The sequence below is a fragment of the Salminus brasiliensis genome, chromosome 15 (genome assembly GCF_030463535.1).
Source record: "Salminus brasiliensis chromosome 15, fSalBra1.hap2, whole genome shotgun sequence".
Lineage (NCBI taxonomy): Eukaryota > Metazoa > Chordata > Actinopteri > Characiformes > Bryconidae > Salminus > Salminus brasiliensis.
In genome coordinates this window covers 2971357-2989613 of record NC_132892.1, presented here as the reverse complement: position 1 = coordinate 2989613, position 18257 = coordinate 2971357, and the positions used below count along the sequence as shown (strand labels likewise).

The following is an 18257-nucleotide window of genomic DNA, read 5'->3' as shown; positions in this document are numbered from 1 at the left end:
CAGTAATACGAACAGTGCTGCATGTAGCTTAGCTAGCATATATGTAGCACTGTTTGTATTTTGACTGCTAACTGGCTAGCTAACACACTGAAATACAAAAAAAACAAGTCTGCTAGTTAGTAATCAGAATACGAACAGTGCTAAATGTAGCTTAGCTAGCATATATGTAGCACTGTTCGTATTTTGACTGCTAACTGGCTAGCTAAAGTACTGAGTTACTGAATTGGCTAAATATGGACGGTGTAGCAGTTATTTTTTTATGTAAGTATGTGGACAGTATGGACCTGACATGCGGTGGGCTAATCATTCCCATCGTCCCCAACTCTGCTAAAGCTAGCTAGCGTAAAAATCTCTAGCTGACCTGCGATCCCTGACCACACATTGGTCATTACACATCCTTACACACACTTTTCCAGAAAAGAACACAGACACAGAAGTGTGTTTATTACTGTAAATAATGTTTTGTATGTTTTTACACAGCGTTATCGTTAGCATGCTGGCTAGGTTGTTAGTTATGTTGTGAAAAGTGAATTAATAAAGAGTTAATAAAGAGGGCAGCGCTGTCTATTACACAAGTGTCCAGGTTCTCGGTCAGTTTTTAAAGACCTGCTCAAACTTCAAGATGCTCAACCATGGTCAACCATCTTAGCCAGTGGATTGGATTTTTGGATTTTTCAGCAGGGGTATTTACCAGATTATCATAAATTATGCAAAATAACATTTTTAATTTTCCAGTTTTCATTTTAATCCACATAAATTAAACATTAATTCAGTAAAATGCAGATCTAAGACACTTTAGAGAATCCGGCCCCTGGGGTTTCTTTATTGATTATCTCCATCCAGACAGCAGGGGGCAGCACCGCCGCTTTATACAAGAGTCACGTGACGCAGCACAGCCTGTAATATCGCCTCCTGTGGGGGCGTTTCTGTTCTCTCTCGCTCAGGCTTTCTCACTCTTCACCTTATATACCATAATAATAATAATAATAATAATAATAACCAAAAATATTGTATTTATATATCACTTCATGATATAGTGTTTTGGGGATACAAGATAATATATTGTGGCCTTCAGATATTATGTTGAGATCTAAGGATAAGATTTTGTGGCCTTCAGATATTATGTTGAGATCTAAGGATAAGATTTTGTGGCCATCAGATACTATGTTGAGATCAAGGGATACTATACTGTGGCCATAATAAACTGTTGAGATTAAGGGATACTATATTGTGGCCATAAGAAACTATGTTGAGATCAAAGGATAAATGTTGAGATCAAGGGATACTATATTGTGGCCATAAGATACTATGTTAAGATCAAAGGACACTATATTGAGGCCATCAGATAGAAATGTTGAGATCAAGGGATATTATATTGTGGCCATAAGATACTATGTTGAAATCAAAGGATACTTTATTGTGGCCATAAGACACTATGTTGTGATCAAGGGATGCCATATTGTGGCCATAAGATACTATGTTGAGATCAAAGGATAAATGTTGAGATCAAGGGATACTGTATTTACGGCACCAGATAGCTATGTTGAGATCAAAGGATACTATATTGAGGCCGTCAGACACTATGTTTAGGCCATCAGACACTATTTTGAGATCAAAGGATACTATATTGTGGCCATAAGAAACTATGTTGAGATCAAAGGATACTATGTTAAGATCAAAGGATACTATGTTGAGATCAAGGGATACTGTATTGTGGCCATAAGACACTATGTTGAGATCAAAGGATAAATGTTGAGATCAAGGGATACTGTATTGACGCCATCAGATACTTTGTTAAGATCAAAGGACACTATATTGAGGGATACTATGTTAAGATCAAAGGATACTATATTGTGGTCATAAGATACTATGTTGAGATCAAAGGATATTATATTGTGGCCATAAGACACTATATTGAGGCCGTCAGACACTATTTTGAGATCAAAGGATACTATATTGTGGCCATAAGACACTATGTTGAGATCAAATGATATTATATTGTGGCCATAAGATACTATGTTGAGGCCACCAGATACTATGTTAAGATCAAAAGATACTATATTGAGGCCGTCAGACACTATTTTGAGATCAAAGGATACTATGTTGAGATCAAGGGATACTGTATTGTGTCCATAAGACACTATTTTGAGATCAAAGGATAAATGTTGAGATCAAGGGATACTGTATTGACGCCATCAGATACTATGTTAAGATCAAAGGACACTATATTGAGACCATCAGATACTATGTTAAGATCAAAGGACACTATATTGAGACCATCAGATACTATGTTAAGATCAAAGGATACTATATTGTGGCCATAAGAAACTATGTTGAGATCATTTAAGGGGTCAAAATCATAATGCTAATGGCTAATGACAGCACGTGATTCTGCTACAGAGCCCTCCATCACTGCACTGCCTTCTGGGACGGTGTGGACAGGCAGGCTACTTCCCTCGCTCGCGCCCTTTAATCCGTGACGTCAGCGACGCGCGCGCCCTATCCCCCTCCCTCCCTGTCAGCTGCGCACCACAACAAAAGTGGCGAGGAGGGAAAAAAAGAAAACACACCGCCGCCACCATCATCATCATCACCACCACCACCACCACCACCACCACCACCGAGCCCAACACAGACATGGCGAGCGAGGAGGAGGCCAGACGCCCCTCGCTTTCCTCCTCTTCGGTCGGCCTGGAGGCCCTGTTCCCGGGCTCCGGAGGCGCGGGCGGAGCGGACCCGGGCGACCCGGAGCTGGCGCGGCTGCGGCGGAGGCTGCAGGCCTGGCTGAGCCCGCACGAAGCCGCCGTGCTCGGCCTGCAGCGCCTGCTCGTGTGGGAGAGGCCCGTGCGCAGCGGAGCCGTGGCGCTCGCGCTCAACACCGCGTTCTGGTAACGTCAACAACGCCTCGCGTTCTGTTTGTTTTTAAAACGTTTAAACGGCCGTTGCGGAACGCTTTTGATGTTCTGGGGACGTTTTGGGAACGTTTGAGAACGTTTTGGGAACGTTTTTAAACGAACAGCGACCGTTGTGCAACGTTGTTGTCGTTTTTCTCAACGTCTTAATAAAAAACGTTGTTAGTAGAAACGTTGTTTAAACGGTTTGTAACGGCTGTTATTGTTTTTATTGTGGCGCTGGTTGCTTTTAACGGCCGTCGTTAAACGTTGACGTTACCGCTGTCACTTTTTCTCCAAATGGAGCAACAGCCGGTGCCTAATCCTCCGAAATGGGTGTTAGCAAGCTAGCTAGCCTAGCTAGCTGCTATGCTAACGAGCTAATGTCAGCAGAATGTCGCTTAGTTTAGCTGCATTTCTAGACCTGCACTGGCAGCTAAACTGTTAGCCAGCTATGCTAACTCTCAGAAGTTCTGCTAGCTAAGTCAGGCACTCTCCCAGGTTCCAGGTCCCTGTGTTTATATAGTTAGCTAGCTAGCTAGCTAGCTAATGTGGCTACTGCTAACCCCAGCCTGCATTAGTGCTGTTGAGGGGACCAGTGCAAGTTCCTCCCACTTTAGGGACCATTCCCATTCCTCTAGGTGAGCCAGGTGGACATTGTGGAAGTCTGCTAGATAGCTAGCTAGCATGCTACAGCCTTTCCCTGAGACATGTCCTGTCAGTGGGAGCTAGCTTTAGCTTTTAGCTCTGTCAGAAAGATCAGATTGTTGGCTTGTCAAATCTCCAAAGGAAACAACTGCCAGTGGAGCCAGTGCTCTGGAGTCCTGTCCAGCCGGCTTTCCGGTCCTGCGCTCAATCATCCTGGGGTGGCTCTGGAACCACGGCGACTCTTGACCAGGAAGAACCGGGAAGAAGAGGGTGGGTGGATGGATGGATGGGTTCTCTGGAGCACTCGTACATGAGCTGTGATGGGGGCTCGAACCCTCCTCACAGACGTGTTGCACCGTCTTTCTAGAAGATCTAGAAGACAGGGTCTAGGGAAAAGTACTGTTGATGCCCTTTATTCCAGGCCAGACGTTGGATGAGAAGGTGCCTACGTGATAATGTGTGTGTGTGTTATCTCACAGGTGTGTGTGTGTGTGTGTGTGTGCCATAGGTTGCTGTCCTCCACGTCCTTGCGGCCCTTGTTCCTTCTGAGCGCGTCTCTGCTTGTCTTGACTTTGCTGGAGAGATGGAAAGACAAGCTTCCTCAGATCGCTGGTAAACAGTCTACTCGCTATCTGTCCAACAATCCAGCTGCTGCTGCTGCTGCTGCTGTTGTTGTTGTTGTTGTTGTTGTTGTTGTTGCCGCCCCCCCCCCTGATTTGGGCTGATTTTCCATGTCCACACATCTCCTAAGCCCGTGCATTAATATTGTCAGCATTGGACTGATGCTCTTATCCAGGGTGACCTATTGGGGTTTGCTCACTTGGGGGGGGGGGATCAGACTCCAGTCTGCCACAAGGAGGGTGGTGGTGGTGCTCTCTCCTACACTACACCACCTAAACGTTAAGGAACCCCATAAATGCATTTTGGTGAAATTGTATTTGGACCTGATGCTTCATATTGCACATGCTAATTATTGTATTTTGCATCACTGTCAGGCTTCCCTGCCTAAAAGTACGATCAAGAAAAAGTGCTGTTCCTCAGTGAAGGAAGTGCTTGAGTAGATATTAAGAAATAACTTCAAGGACTGGTCATGTTTTTGAGTTTCCTGTAGAGAACCAACGCAATTAAGCCTAAAAGTAGGATTTGGTGAGGAGGGGTGTAGGTATTTTATAATGTAAACAAACTCAGAAAGCTTTAGAAATCTCTATAGAAAGTCTCTACCCACCTCTGTTCCCTTCCCCTCCAGGCTTTCCTATAGCTATTGCTGTCTGAGATGATGTGTATTGTGAGGATTTCCATGGAGAAGGGTAATAAACCCTTTATACTGGTGCTTTATTGCAGCGTGTGGTTTCACCTGTCTTTTCTTTTCCTGTAGTGCGGCATCCAGAGGTGCCTGTCCTGGTTATAGAAAGGTAGGCCTGTTTCTGCATGTCAGCAGTGCTTTATCTTAGTTATATAATTATACATATTCCTGTCTGAACATGAAGCATTAGTGTTGATTTTTTGTTAACTATAAATGAGTATTTTCTGAAACTGTGAGATTTAGTCCTTATAGGAATTCCCAAAGTCCTAACAGAGCCTTTTAGTCCTCTATAGGTATTACCAAAGTCCTTATAGGTCCGTATAGTTCTTATTGGCATTCCCAAAGTTCTCATAAGTCCTTATAGGTATTTAATAGGGCCGTATAGACTGTATAAGTATTTCCAAAGTCCTTATAGGTCCCTATAGTCATTATAGGCATTCCTAAAGTCCTCATAAGTCCTTATAGGTATTCACAGTGGCCTTATATGGCCTTATAGTCCTTACAGGTATTCCCAAAGTCCTTTATAGGTCCCTGTAGTCATTATAGGCATTCCCAAAGTCCTCATAGGTCTGTATAGTCCTTACAGGTATTCCCAATTGCCATTGTTAAATTAGCGGCTGTTTTTGCAACCCTGCCAGGCTGTTCCAGTCTCACAAGACCAGATTTTTATCTCTCTGAATGAGGAGAGACCAAATTCCATAAATTGCTGTATCACAACCATATTTTAAATCTAAGAATGAGTCAGATTTGATCAGAAAAAGTGATCTTTTCTTCTCGCTGCTGCACCTGCTTAGGTCTCCACATAAAAGGGGGCCTTCCCCACTAGTGCTCCATTGGCAAGGGACTTTTATCCTTAGACTGATGCCATGTTGAGCCTTATGAGAACTCCCAATCATATTTCAACCAGACTGGTCTCCTCACTCATAACATCTCTGGTTTTTCTCATGTAGCTTATGAGGCCATGTGTAAATATTTCATCTTGATGTTGCTTTAATAGAAAGATCTTAGCTATCAGCTCGAGCCAAGGTTGTTTCCTTTTGTTTAATCTTAAATGGTTCAGCCAGCCTATGTAAACACACACAGCCGACTTTAAATCAGGACATTAGATTTATTCTTTATAGGTTTTATATTTGGGTGAAGGTGTTTTGGTCAATAATAACACATTCTGCTTCCTGTTCTGTGACTGTTTGGTGCTGCAGAGAGAGCATGAGCGTCCACCCCAGGCTCTTGAGCGTGGCCGAACTGAGCCACCATCTTGCGGAGAGCTATCTAACCTGTAGCCTCTACATCCAAGAGATGCTTCAGTACAAACGGCAGAATCACGGCAAGGTGAGGGGGAAAGTAAGCGCTGCTGAAATGATGACCGGGTCTCTAAATCACTCAGTCTCTCAAAGGCTTAATGATGGTGTGAATTTCTGAGTCAGACGTTATCAGGGAGAGTCTCGGAGTAGCTGGAGCAGGAAGTATTATTTATATGTTATTTATTATTATAAATGCTTTAAGAGCTGGTGGCCTAAGCTTTTCTGTGGGACAGTTTTTGTGAATCGAGGTCTGGATGACTTGTTGGTGGACAAGTCGTGATATTTTGCGAGAGAGAGACAGATTTATTTGATTTGTATAATGAAAAACTAACAGGAGTGGTTTCTTGAGGAACGCCTTGATATGCTTGTTCTGTTTCTTATAATCTGTCTGTTTTTCTCCTTTCAGTTTTGCATAATGACATGCTCAGGGTGCCTCCTGCTGGCTGTGGTTGGCCACTACGTACCAGGAATCATGATCTCCTATATCATATGTGAGTATCTCTGTGGTTTGCACTTTTAGGATGTTTCCACACCTGCACTTCTTAGTCCAGTTCAATCGAACTCCGGTCCGACCCTTGAAATGAGGTGGTCTCGTCTCCAGTCCAGTCCCAGATGAACTCTGGAGCCGACCATCAGCTGTAGTCCACAAGTTTGAGCTAAACGGCTCCCACAGCCAAGCGTTAACCTGCTACACTGCCCAGATAAGTAGCTACCACAGCTAGTCCAGATCCTTGCCTTGTTTTCCTTTTGACTTTTCAGTTCATTAAATGATGCCATAGAAGAACCAGTCTTGGTTTTAGGAAGATTGCAAGATCTATTGCAAACATGGTTCTTTATGGAACCAAGACTGGTTCTTCTACACCCGTTGAAGCACCTTAATATTTAAGAGTGTAAATATCGCAGGTGTGCGGTAGCTACGGTAGGTTTGCTTGGGCTGTTGTTGCCCTCTATGCTTTCTTAATTCAGTTGTCTGTGTTTAATGGGCGCGTTACAGATGTCCTGAGTGAGGAGGGGGAAGCTTAACTGTCCTTGTTTTGCTCTGTTTGTATGTTTGTGTACAGTGCTGAGCGTCTTACTGTGGCCTCTGGTTGTGTACCACGAGCTGATCCAGAAGATGTACACGGGGTTGGAGCCCATCCTGATGAAGCTGGACTACAGCATGAAGGGAGAGACTCAGCACCGCAAGCATGACAAGAGAAGTGAGCCTGTCCCCTGTGTGCCTCCCGGTTGTCTCCACGTATTAGATCAGCGTTCTCTGCAGTTAGTTGCTTCTCTGCTGTTTATGCACCGACTACCGATTTGAGGTTCTGATATCTGGAACCGAGGTACCAGCCCATATATAGAAACAAGCTCAAGGATGGCTGCCCTGCATAGCCAGTCATCCCTTCCGTCTAGTGCACCTTGCTTGCCTGCCACCCATCACCTCTCTGCTTCTGCGCTGTGCCAGTAGGGCGGGGTACGTGCATGCTGAGGGCAGATGATGTCCTCAGCTACGCCACTACATCGAGGCCTCCCATCCGTCCCGGCACAGAGCTGCTAAATTCTACAGTGAAGTGGGGAGGCGCATGCGGGCATGCGGGGCAGCCCTTCCACAGGGTTGTGGCTCAAGCTTTAGCTCTCCAGGGTGGATCTATGTTGGCCTTGTGACTTTTAGGACCGCCCATTCCACATTGAGTGGCTGACGTTTATAAGAAAGGTTTTTAGATTTAGGTTCTTGCAGTAACGTCTCACCAGTTTGACTAATTGCTGTAAGATTCATGTGAATGTTAGTCATCTGGGTATTTTTAGGATTATGCCTTTATCCCAAAGTCATCAAGCTCTTATTTCAGTATCTAATGCAGTATGTGTTCATTACAGAGGTGAAGAAAGAGCAGGATGAAGGAGATGAGCCGAGGGCAGAAACGGAGAGCGAGAGTGAGGAGGAGCTGTCCTGCTTCGCCCCCACTGTACGTAAACCCATTTCACAACACCGTTGTGTGTAACAAGCTTCAGGGTGGCTTGATCTGGTCTGATGAGTTTAAATTCTTATGTATCGAACTTAAGTACGAACTTCCACCCCATGAGCAGCTCGTCCCGTTACAACTGTACACACTGTGACCATCTGTGGAACGTCCTGTACGGCACAAGCTGTAAATGTGACTGCGGGCTGACTGGTTGCTCTGTCCTTGCTCAGGTGGACGTGAAGACCACAGCCCTGGCCATGGCCATCACAGATTCTGAGCTGTCTGATGAGGAGGCATCTATTCTGGAGAGCGGGGGGTTCTCTGTGTCGAGAGCTACTACCCCACAGCTCACAGATGTTTCTGAAGGTACTGTACACAGATGAGCCAAAACATTATGACCTGTAATGTTAATTATCTCTTACTGACAGCACATGTCAAGGTGTGTTGGATGGGAATTGAACAGTTGATGTGTTGCATAGGGGGGAAAATGAGCAGAAAGCACACTAGTCTTGGTAATTAACAGACAGGTCAATCCAGGTGTGTTTGAGTGAGGATTTGCCCAACTTTTCTGGACACTGACCCTCCAGGATTGGATTTGAAGAACCCTGCGCTATCTCCAGCAAGGTCAAACCAGGCCAGAGTTCACATGCTAACACCTGCCCATCAGAACTGGACTTTGGTGCAATGGAAGAAGGTTGCTTGGTCCAGTTATTATTTGGCATGTGTTGGTGAAAATGAAGGCACTGCCTGGTCATGCTTTCAGTAATGGTATAAAGTCTCTTACTACTGTTTCGGTGGAACGCATATTGTGGAATAGGGTTTTTTTTTTTTTTTAGAAGCCTGTATTTTTTTTAAAGTAAGGCCGTACTTAAATCTTGAATCCAATTGTTGTTCTCACAGACTTGGACCAGCAGAGTGTGCACAGCGAACCTGAGGAGAGCTTCTCCAGGGACCTTCCAGAGTTCCCTTCGGTGGACGAGTTCCCATCGATCGAACCCGGCCTGTTCCACTTTCCCCTGGGTGTGCTCAGCTCTGGCCGGCCTGAGGGCTCCAGCACAGAGCCGCAGGAGGACTCGCAAAGCCCCACCAGCCTCCTCATTCAGCACCTAGCATCCCCGCTCCACTTCGTCAACACGCACTTCAACGGACACGGACGATCATCCGGGGCTGACCGGGGTTCAGCAGCGCCCGGGGACCAGGGAGAAGGAGCGACTCGGGGTGCACAAGCGCCTCCCCGGTCCCTGGAAGCTCTCAGCGAGGAGATTGTCAGCACCGCCATCTCCACCGTAGTACAGAACACTCTTTCGGCCCTTCTGCGCTCCACGGAGGCCAGCGAGGGGCCTTCCATGGCAGAGTTCCTCCCCACCGAGACGCTGCCTTGTCCGATGGAGTCGCCCGTCGAGTCGCCTCTCGAGTCACCTGTGGCCCAAGAGGCGAGTGACGAGGATGTGGATGTAACCGCCGAAGTCAGCACCGAGGAGCAGCCGGACATAACGCTCGTTCCTGCCGAGGAGGAGGACTTTGAGCTTCTGGACCAAAGCGAACTGGAACAGATGGATGAGGGGCTGGGCCTCGGTTTCGACGGACAGGGAACGGGCGGCGGCTCGACAGCAGTGGACACGCCCCCGAGCGGCCAGCAACAGCAGGCTGACCAGCAGGAGTCCTAGCTTGCCCCCCATCCTTACTAAACTGTCCCTTTTTATTTATAGTCCATGTAGATGTATATACCATACACTGACATACATGCTTTATGGAAGGGTCTGTCCTTCCTGCTGTTTGTGTTTTATTGGGTTGAAATCACTGTGACTGATTGATTGATTTGTTTGTTTGTTTGTTTGTTTGTTTGTTTGTTTTTGTTTTTGAAAACTGGTGAACCAAAACAAACCACAAAAATGAAGTCTAAATTCAGTGGTGCATAATTTTTAGAGGCTGAGCAGGGGTCACTTTTATTGCCATGCCCAATAACTACAATTATATGGACTGGTGCAGATGATCTCTTGCTAAGATCAATATATATATATATATATGTATGTATGTGTTTCTAGACTCTAGGATTAAATATAAAGGCCATACTATTATTTCTCTAACATCTCAACCTAATCCAGTCTGAGGTTCTGCACACAGGCCAGTTTGGGTTTTCCTGTGTCCTGCTTTAAAGTCCCATGATTTTACGACACGCTTCTGCCCGGACAAGGGCAGTCCTGTTTACCGCTCCCAGCTAACCGCGGGTGTAACCTACACCGCAGAAGTTCACAAGCAACCTGGGGAGGCTTTCGCAAGGTTTCACAGTCCGCAAAGTCAACAGAGGAAGGTTGCCCAATAGGAGTGCTCATTCAGCTCATCTCCCATTGGCCAGTCTAGATCAGAGGCTTAAGTTACCTAGCTTACAGAGAAATGCAGCTTTGTGAAATACTCCCCCCAGATCTAATTTGGGCCGGATTCGTAGACTGACTCGAGAAGAGGAAGACGGCTGGTTCGCTGTCTGTCTCTGGCTGTCTGAGTAGAAGCTTGGTGCATGCAGCCAAGTGACTGACTGACCGACAGTTGTGCACGTGTAGTGTCAGACGTTAGCACTCAGAGATTATATTTATAGTGGTAAAGAGACGTTTTGTTTTATAGCCATGTTAATATATGCTGCTTTTCTTTTTTTATGAATGAATATTGGTCTGTTATGAAGTAGTAATCTACAGTATCGTACGTATGCCTTGTTGATTATAAGAAATTGGTTGATTTTTTGCGTTCTAGACCAATTTGGAGTAATTATTTAACAATAATTGCACAATTGAAATGTTGGACGTTTATAAAAAAAAAAAGAAAAAAGACCTTTCTGTTAATGACTGAGGTGGATGACCACAAATCGAGGTCCTATACTATTGTCCTTTAATGGTTACGTGTCTTGGTAATCCGTCAAGCACTTGTAAAATTCCACACACAATCGAGAATCTCGTGGAAACGTAACGATCTTAAAAGACCCCCAGTTTGCCCATTTGCCTTCTTTTCCATGCTGTTAGCATTTAATGCCCAGTGTGGAGAGTAAATGGGTGGATGCACTTTGGACTAGGCCTCCTAGATTTGGTTTGCACTCTGGATCTTCATAGGCATTATAATTAACCAGTTAAGAGAAGCCCCTCACACTGGAACAGCAGAGCTAACCCATCTCCGCCCCCCCCCCCCCCACCCTTTTTTTTTGTTCTTTCTTATTATTTTTTTTGAGCGACCTGTCAAACGAATGTTTGTTTGTAAAGTTACCTGGATGTACCTGGTTGTCTTCAAAGTCTGTGTGTATAGCCATCTGATCTACGTTTCTCTGCAAATGCAAAGCAAAGCATCTGTTTAGCGTCTATCATTGCCCACGGTTTTCTGCAGATTTTCAGTTTGACGAGTTTTTGAAGTGCCCAAAACTCAGATTATCTTGGAAGGGAAGTGTTTACCCAGAGCTCTTAAGGTGGATTTACTTTATTTTACTTTACTTTACTTACTCTAGGAAGCTACCATAACGTTGCAACAAGCTGCACACAGGTCTCGTCGGCTGCAGTCTCCTGCTCTAGCTAGCTCACGCTTTGGAGGCTTTTCATTCTTGTAACCAGGCTTAAACGAGAAGCTCGTTGGCCAATCAAATGAACATGATTCGTCACTGACCTCAGCTACGGTCAGTCGGCCAAGGCGTGTCTGATATCCGAGGTTTGCTGCTGTAGGGTGGAACAGGAGACGCTAGGCGAAGGTTTCTAGCAAACACTCAGAAGGCCTCAGGCCTGTGTGGTTTCAGGTGTGATGCGAGCCAGCCTCCAGAACCAAGGTTAAGAAACAAGGGTGGGCAGAAGAGTTTGCTAGCCTAGCATCTCTAAATCGGAACTAAAGATGCCTACGTCAGATATCAGACATGTCTTGGCTCATCGATGGCCTCTGGGGTCAGCAGCGATCCACGTTCATTGCATTCTTCATCAGACGAGTCCTTCAGAGGTCCAGTTTAGATGTGTTAGAGGATGAGCGACCAGTACCGTCGCAGCTTCGTCAGCAGATGTAAAGTTAGTTGGCTGTAGCATGAGAAGCACTTCACCCCTGCTAACAGAAATGTTTATTAATAATAAAAAAAGGCAAATTTGACTGACATCAAAGGGATCAATCTGACGCAATGACTAGAACTTCTCTTTGTCTTTTGGTTTGAATCCCTGTCCCTGTAGATAACACACACACGGTTCTGTGAAAGCAATGGAAACACCTAGTTTGTTTTTGGATCTATTTACAGAGAATGTTTGTGTAATAGTAATCGTGTTCTGCTCATGCTTTCCACTGCTTCTTGATCGATAAAAGGCACATCATTTAACAAAATGTGGCGTCGACTCGTCTCATCCTTTAAAGTCAGGGACGCTGCACTGCCCTTATTACCTAAACAAGGGCTGCGGTGCGATTCTAAACTATTATAAAGGGGGCGGGGTCACTGTGGATACGCCCACCGACTGGCGAAAAACCCCGCCAACACAAGGCCGGAACAGAGCTGTTGCTGAAGGCTCCGTTTTCGGTGTTGTTGTGTGGACAGGCAAATGGGAGATTTCAAAAACGTCCACCTTGGAGAGCAAAAATTGCATTTTTGTGTGGACATGAGGCCAAAACATGGATGTGGGTGAGTGGTCTCCCCAGCCTCCCAAAGATCTACTGTCCTATAGGTTTGTCTACTTGTCTACAAGTGCCAAACTTAAAGCCAGGACCAGGATGGCCGAGTGGTTAAGGCGTTGGACTTAAGATCCAATGGGCGCATGCCCTCGTGGGTTCGAACCCCACTCCTGGTAGGTGTTCTCTTTACATTTAAGTACTGCAGCAAAGGAAGTTGAGGGGTCTCTGAACCATAGTAGAAGGAGTTTTGGCTGGGATTGGCTGAGGGTCAGTTAATCCGTGGGAGGGGCTATGGTGTTAACTGTCCAATTAAAGAGCATTTAAGGAAGATTGAAAAATTTTTCAACTTTATTGAAATAGATGGATCCTGTCTAACCAGGATGGCCGAGTGGTTAAGGCGTTGGACTTAAGATCCAATGGGTGCATGCCCTCGTGGGTTCGAACCCCACTCCTGGTAGGTGTTGTCTTTAAGTTTGAGTAACTGCAAAAAATGACACTCATTTTCTGAGCTCAGTGGTTCCTCCTAAACGCTTCTACTGTTCAGAAATAATACCACTCACAGCTGATGGAGGAAATTTCACCACTTGACTTGTCCAGTGGGTTCAAACCCCACTCATGCCACATTATTTAGATCAACAGAGCAAAGTCAGCCACTCGTGAGTAGCTCCCACTAGCACTAGGAGGGTAAGGCCTCAACACCGATAAGTGTAAAGCCAGCGATTTGAGCGATAAGGGAAGAGAGCGCCATCTACCCACCCGGAGAAAGCACGGCCAGTTGTGCTCTCTCTGACCCCGGCTGCTGATGGCAAAGCGGCATTGCTCGGGATTCGAACTCATGACCCCTGCTGAGCCACACATTGTACACACTTATTTTATTACGTTTGATTGATACATGTTAATGGTTGTCCAACCAGTTTTCAGCCTTCTGGACCATTCTCCGTTATTCCCCCTGCGACGTCCTTCTCCTGTCGGACAACACAAAGAAACGTCATGAGCTGTGTGCTAAAGCAGACACTGTGACACTGATTTAGCTTAGCGCTGCCGTTCCGATGCTGTTGGGTAGCTGCATTAGCCTTGTAGCTGTAGTGCAAGGACTACAGTAAGCATCGAAACTGTTGCATAATTCCTACGAGACATCGAGTGTGAGCACTTCCTAGTCCTCATTTAGCAACACAGCCAATGGAAATAGGAGCCCTCCACCGGTCTACCGGGTCTGTTCCGTGACCTTAGTGACCGTTCGGCCCTGCAGCCTTTTTTTTTGCTTGTGTTTAGGCTTGTCCACTGTCTTGTACTCACCACTGTGAGCTCATTAATGGCCGTCTCCAGTTTACTCCTCAGCTCATCGTTCATGGTGATGTCTGAGCACAATGACCAGTCGCCGCTGTGAAACCTCACAGGAACGGAGAAGACCAGCCCGGCTGGAACACCGAACTTTCCTGCGGGAATCATGTGGACGATCCTGTTAGGACACCTCTGATTGGTCAGTACTAGATATGTAGAACATGTAAGCAAGGATGTATGAAAGGATCATTGTAAATTGTACAGGGCGTCCACTCTCAGACCAGGATGGCCGAGTGGTTAAGGTGTTGGACTTAAGATCCAGTGGGCGCATGCCCTCATGGGTTCGAACCCCACTCCTGGTAGTGGTCTTCTTTAAATAAACACTGCAATGACTGACGGTAGTTAGGGTAGAGCTGTCACAGTTGGGCCAGTGTCTTGGATGGTCAAGCTGGCTGGCTGGTCTATCTCTAGGCCAGCAATGTCTGAGTTTGATGGTTCTACTGTAGTCAGACTTGACCAGAATGACCATTAAATAATTCATACGCTGTGATGGTCAAGATCTGATTATCCAGCTTACTGCTGTTTTCTTTCAGGATGACCAGCTTTTCTGGTGAGAGTAAGTCTAACCATTTTTGTTGCGAATCAGGGCTTAAAAGGGGAAGGGCTAACCTGCCATTGGACCGGGATGGCCGAGTGGTTAAGGCGTTGGACTTAAGATCCAATGGGCGCATGCCCTCGTGGGTTCGAACCCCACTCCTGGTATGCCACCACTTTAAGTTAACATTAGGAAGAACTGGGAAAGAAGGGTTGGTAGTTTTTTCACACACTGGTTAAGAGTGATTGGCAGAGAATCGGTTATGTCCGCATATAAACGGCCAACTTGCTTAAAGTAGGGCGGGGCTACTGTGTTAACTGTCTGATTAAAGAGTGCCTATATCTACTGCATTTAAGTTTACTGACATAGCCTGAGTCTGTCTGACCAGGATGGCCGAGTGGTTAAGGCGTTGGACTTAAGATCCAATGGGCGCATGCTCTCGTGGGTTCGAACCCCACTCCTGGTATACGTTCTTTACATTTGATCAACTGCAAAAAAATGACACTCGGTGGCTGAGCTGCTCTCTGTGGTTCCTCTTAAACGCTTCCACTGAGGAAGATCAGCTGACTTGTGAATCAGACACCTGGATTCAATTAATAGGTGGGGTGTCTCATTACTTTTGTCCATATAGTGAATGCTTGCATATGTAAATAAGACGTGGTCTTACCTGGACTGACTACACCCAACGAGAAGAGTTCTGTAGAAGTGTAGCGGCTGCTCCAGGCATTAAGAACCGCAAGGATTCCATTGGTCGCTGAAATCGCCGCAGTCCTGTTCGTCTTCCGGGAAACGGTACGCCTTCTCGAGCCAACCAAGCTCGGGAAGTCAGTCTCCAGCCATTTTCTTCAGAGAGAAAGAGCATTAAGATGAGCGTGGTTAATACAAAAGACCCGGAACTGGACTGAGATTAAAATAGCCAAGACCCGATCCATTAAAATATGCTCGGATTGGCCTTGATCCCGATCCACTGGATCCACTGGATTGGAGGAAAAGTGGAAACAGCAGGTCAGCACACCAGGATGGCCGAGTGGTTAAGGCGTTGGACTTAAGATCCAATGAGCGCATGCTCTCGTGGGTTCGAACCCCACTCCTGGTAGGGGTCTTCTTTAACTGAACACTTCTATAAGGAGGGATATATAAAGGTGTCTTACCTATCATAAATCATCTCAGAGACTGGCTGAGAGAAGCCTGTCGGCCCCCAGATGGACCCCCTATATCTGAAAACCTTCGCCCTCTGCAGGTCAACATGGGAACTGCCACTGATGTTGCCCCAAACGATGATGTCAGTGATATCTAGCAATGGGACAGAAGAGAATCCGTTAACTGGCAGGTAGTCGGGTACAGTCTTGCTTATGTGGACTTTGATGCCGTGTGGTCAGCAACTCTCACCCGTGGTCTTCACTGCCAGCTTCTCTGCCAGCTGAGCCCTCGCCTCATTCTCCATTTGTGTTGCCATGGCCACAAAGCGACGTGGGTCGACTGAGGGCGCGTTCTCAATCAGCAGAGAGCACTTCAGGTTGACGTAGGAGTCCCCTGCCACCACCACCCTGACATCCCTCTGCGCATGGGCCTCGATGAGGCGGCCATAGCAGCGAAAGCGCTCTGCCACCCGTCTCACGGGGCGTTCTTTGTCATCCTGCTCTACACGCGTCTCAGGATTCGCTGACCGGTCGTCCAGAAAGACGATGAGGTCGGCTGACTGGAAGGCCGAGGTCGGGTCGGAGTGAACTGTGACCTCGTGGAGCTGAGGAAGGGCCAGGTCCTCGGTCTCCATCTTCAGACCCAGCAGAGGCTCTTCGCCGCTGTCCAGGTCCAAAAGATGGAGGCTGACGGCGGGGACGTCCCTGAACAGGCCGGTGGCGAGGAGCGTTGGGATGAGACTGTAGCAGGTGGGGTTTAGAGCACTGTACGGGCAGATACGAGAGGCAGGTAAGAAAACAGAGGACAACGGCAAGACATACAGAGGCATGCAAAAGTTTGGGCACCCCTGGTCAGAACGTCTGTTGCTGTGAATTCATATTTTACGCGAGATTAGCGAGTGACAAATGGAAAAGGAGCACCGTGCGAAAGTTTGGACACCCCAGGAGATGGGGGAGAGATCTCAGACAACTTTCCAGGTCTTAATTAGCTTGGTCATGGTCATCGTTAGGGGTCCCAAACCAGTGGACAGTGAGTGTAGAAACAAGGAGGGGGTGTTAATGTTATGGCTGACTGGTGTATCAGCCGAGACTTCACCTCACCTGGCGATCCAGACGTGAAACACTTTAAGCAAGTCTTTCCGGAGAGCCTCCTCCTCCATGCGTAGCTCGGTCACCTCCAGGTTCTCAGCTGCTATCTTCATCATTAGCTCTGACCCCATATCAGAAGTGATGCTATAGTAGCCCTGAGAGATACAGGTGACAAATTTACTAAAATAATTAACCCCTTTGACACAGAAGCCTGACCATGCTGGTTGACCAGCATCACCAGCATAAGCCATGCTGGTCAAGAGCCGGTTAACTGGCTAGCTTACCACCATAGGTTTCACCCACCTTGACCATCAAAGACCAGCTCAGACCATAGCTTACACTATATATATAAAATATAGTATGTGTCCAAATGTTTGTGGACACCCTTTGCTGACAGATGTGCAAATGCACACACACAGCTTGTCTAGGCCCTGTAGACAAGCACTGCCAATAGAACAGGACTCAACAGGAACCTATTGGCATCATGCTGCCTAATAATGCCAGGCTGGGGCTAGTAGAGGGGTATAATAAAGCCCCCCAGCATTGAGGAGCTGTGGAGCAGTGGAAGAACTGTGTTCTCTGGAGTGATGGATGGTGGAGCTCCATCCAGTACTTTTGATTAGGATGAGTTGGGGAGTCGGTGATCGTCCAAGATCCTGACCCCACTAATGGTGTAGGTTCGTGGAACCTAAGCTGCATGGTTGAAGTTCCTGTGGTTGGTTGAGCTCAAGCGCTTACCTGCACATGCTCAAGAAAATCACTGAACCCCCCGAGAAGCATCCCTTTGCCCCCACGATCAATCAGCTCTCTCCACACTATGGGGCAGCTCTCATGCTTCCAGCCATTTGATGAACATGTCCCTTCAAGCCAATCCTGAGATGATGAGATTGAGAAGCATCATAAACACAACAGTCAGTGCTAAGTGAACAGCATGGGCTTTTGGAGGTGGCCAGGAACCCTGGTGTACCTTCCAGTCACTGGGATGCACACAGATCTTGTGAATGTGGAAATCTGGCAGGCTCCTCTGCAGCAGGTCTGCAAGCAGCTCAGCCTTAGCATAGCGCGGACAGTCTGCCTTCCCTGAGCGAGAAAGAGAGGATAGACCAATTATTCAACTTTTAACTGTAAAACTATTTATTATTATTATTTTATAATAATTATAATAATTGTAATATTTAATAAAATATTTTATCATATATTCTACAACCTGCTAGCACAAACTTAGCCATGCGTCTTCCGTGTACATCAGTTGCTAGGCAACCACTCGGCCTTCTTGCTCTTTAGCTATTTTTTAGCCAATTTTATTTCTTTTTTTTCGCGTTTCGATATTTTTTTTATACATTTTAAAAATATTTTCGCTGTTTTTAAATATAATTCTGCACGTTATTAGTATAGTTTTATTATACAAAAAAAAGTCCCACGTAAAAAAAAACAACAACAAAAAAAAAAAAAGTTG

General features: G+C 46.2%; 2 protein-coding genes and 6 non-coding genes across 8 annotated transcripts; 7 read left to right on the top strand and 1 right to left on the bottom strand.

The window, feature by feature from the left end:
* Positions 1 to 2522: 2522 nt before the first annotated feature.
* retreg2 (reticulophagy regulator family member 2) lies at positions 2523 to 12415 on the top strand. Its single transcript, XM_072657409.1, has 9 exons — positions 2523 to 2888; positions 4048 to 4151; positions 4915 to 4951; positions 6042 to 6171; positions 6550 to 6634; positions 7205 to 7342; positions 8001 to 8089; positions 8317 to 8452; positions 8987 to 12415. The coding sequence occupies exons 1-9, from the start codon at positions 2638 to 2640 to the stop codon at positions 9751 to 9753; spliced, it is 1737 nt and encodes a 578-aa protein (XP_072513510.1). The 5' UTR covers positions 2523 to 2637; the 3' UTR covers positions 9754 to 12415.
* A 375-nt stretch (positions 12416 to 12790) lies between these two features.
* trnal-uaa (transfer RNA leucine (anticodon UAA)) lies at positions 12791 to 12873 on the top strand. Its single transcript has one exon. It is a non-coding gene; the product is annotated as a tRNA-Leu (tRNA).
* A 198-nt stretch (positions 12874 to 13071) lies between these two features.
* Positions 13072 to 13154, top strand: trnal-uaa (transfer RNA leucine (anticodon UAA)). Its single transcript has one exon. It is a non-coding gene; the product is annotated as a tRNA-Leu (tRNA).
* Positions 13155 to 13565: 411 nt separating this feature from the next.
* Positions 13566 to 18036, bottom strand: mdh1b (malate dehydrogenase 1B, NAD (soluble)). The gene is made up of 9 exons (XM_072657567.1): positions 18009 to 18036; positions 17769 to 17881; positions 17540 to 17674; positions 16814 to 16956; positions 15963 to 16477; positions 15725 to 15866; positions 15241 to 15416; positions 13994 to 14133; positions 13566 to 13662 (listed from the first exon to the last, which is right to left on the bottom strand). The coding sequence occupies exons 1-9, from the start codon at positions 18028 to 18030 to the stop codon at positions 13615 to 13617; spliced, it is 1434 nt and encodes a 477-aa protein (XP_072513668.1). The 5' UTR covers positions 18031 to 18036; the 3' UTR covers positions 13566 to 13614.
* On the top strand, positions 14258 to 14340 carry trnal-uaa (transfer RNA leucine (anticodon UAA)). The gene has a single exon. It is a non-coding gene; the product is annotated as a tRNA-Leu (tRNA).
* On the top strand, positions 14658 to 14740 carry trnal-uaa (transfer RNA leucine (anticodon UAA)). Its single transcript has one exon. It is a non-coding gene; the product is annotated as a tRNA-Leu (tRNA).
* On the top strand, positions 14957 to 15039 carry trnal-uaa (transfer RNA leucine (anticodon UAA)). Its single transcript has one exon. It is a non-coding gene; the product is annotated as a tRNA-Leu (tRNA).
* trnal-uaa (transfer RNA leucine (anticodon UAA)) lies at positions 15587 to 15669 on the top strand. The gene has a single exon. It is a non-coding gene; the product is annotated as a tRNA-Leu (tRNA).
* Positions 18037 to 18257: the final 221 nt, after the last annotated feature.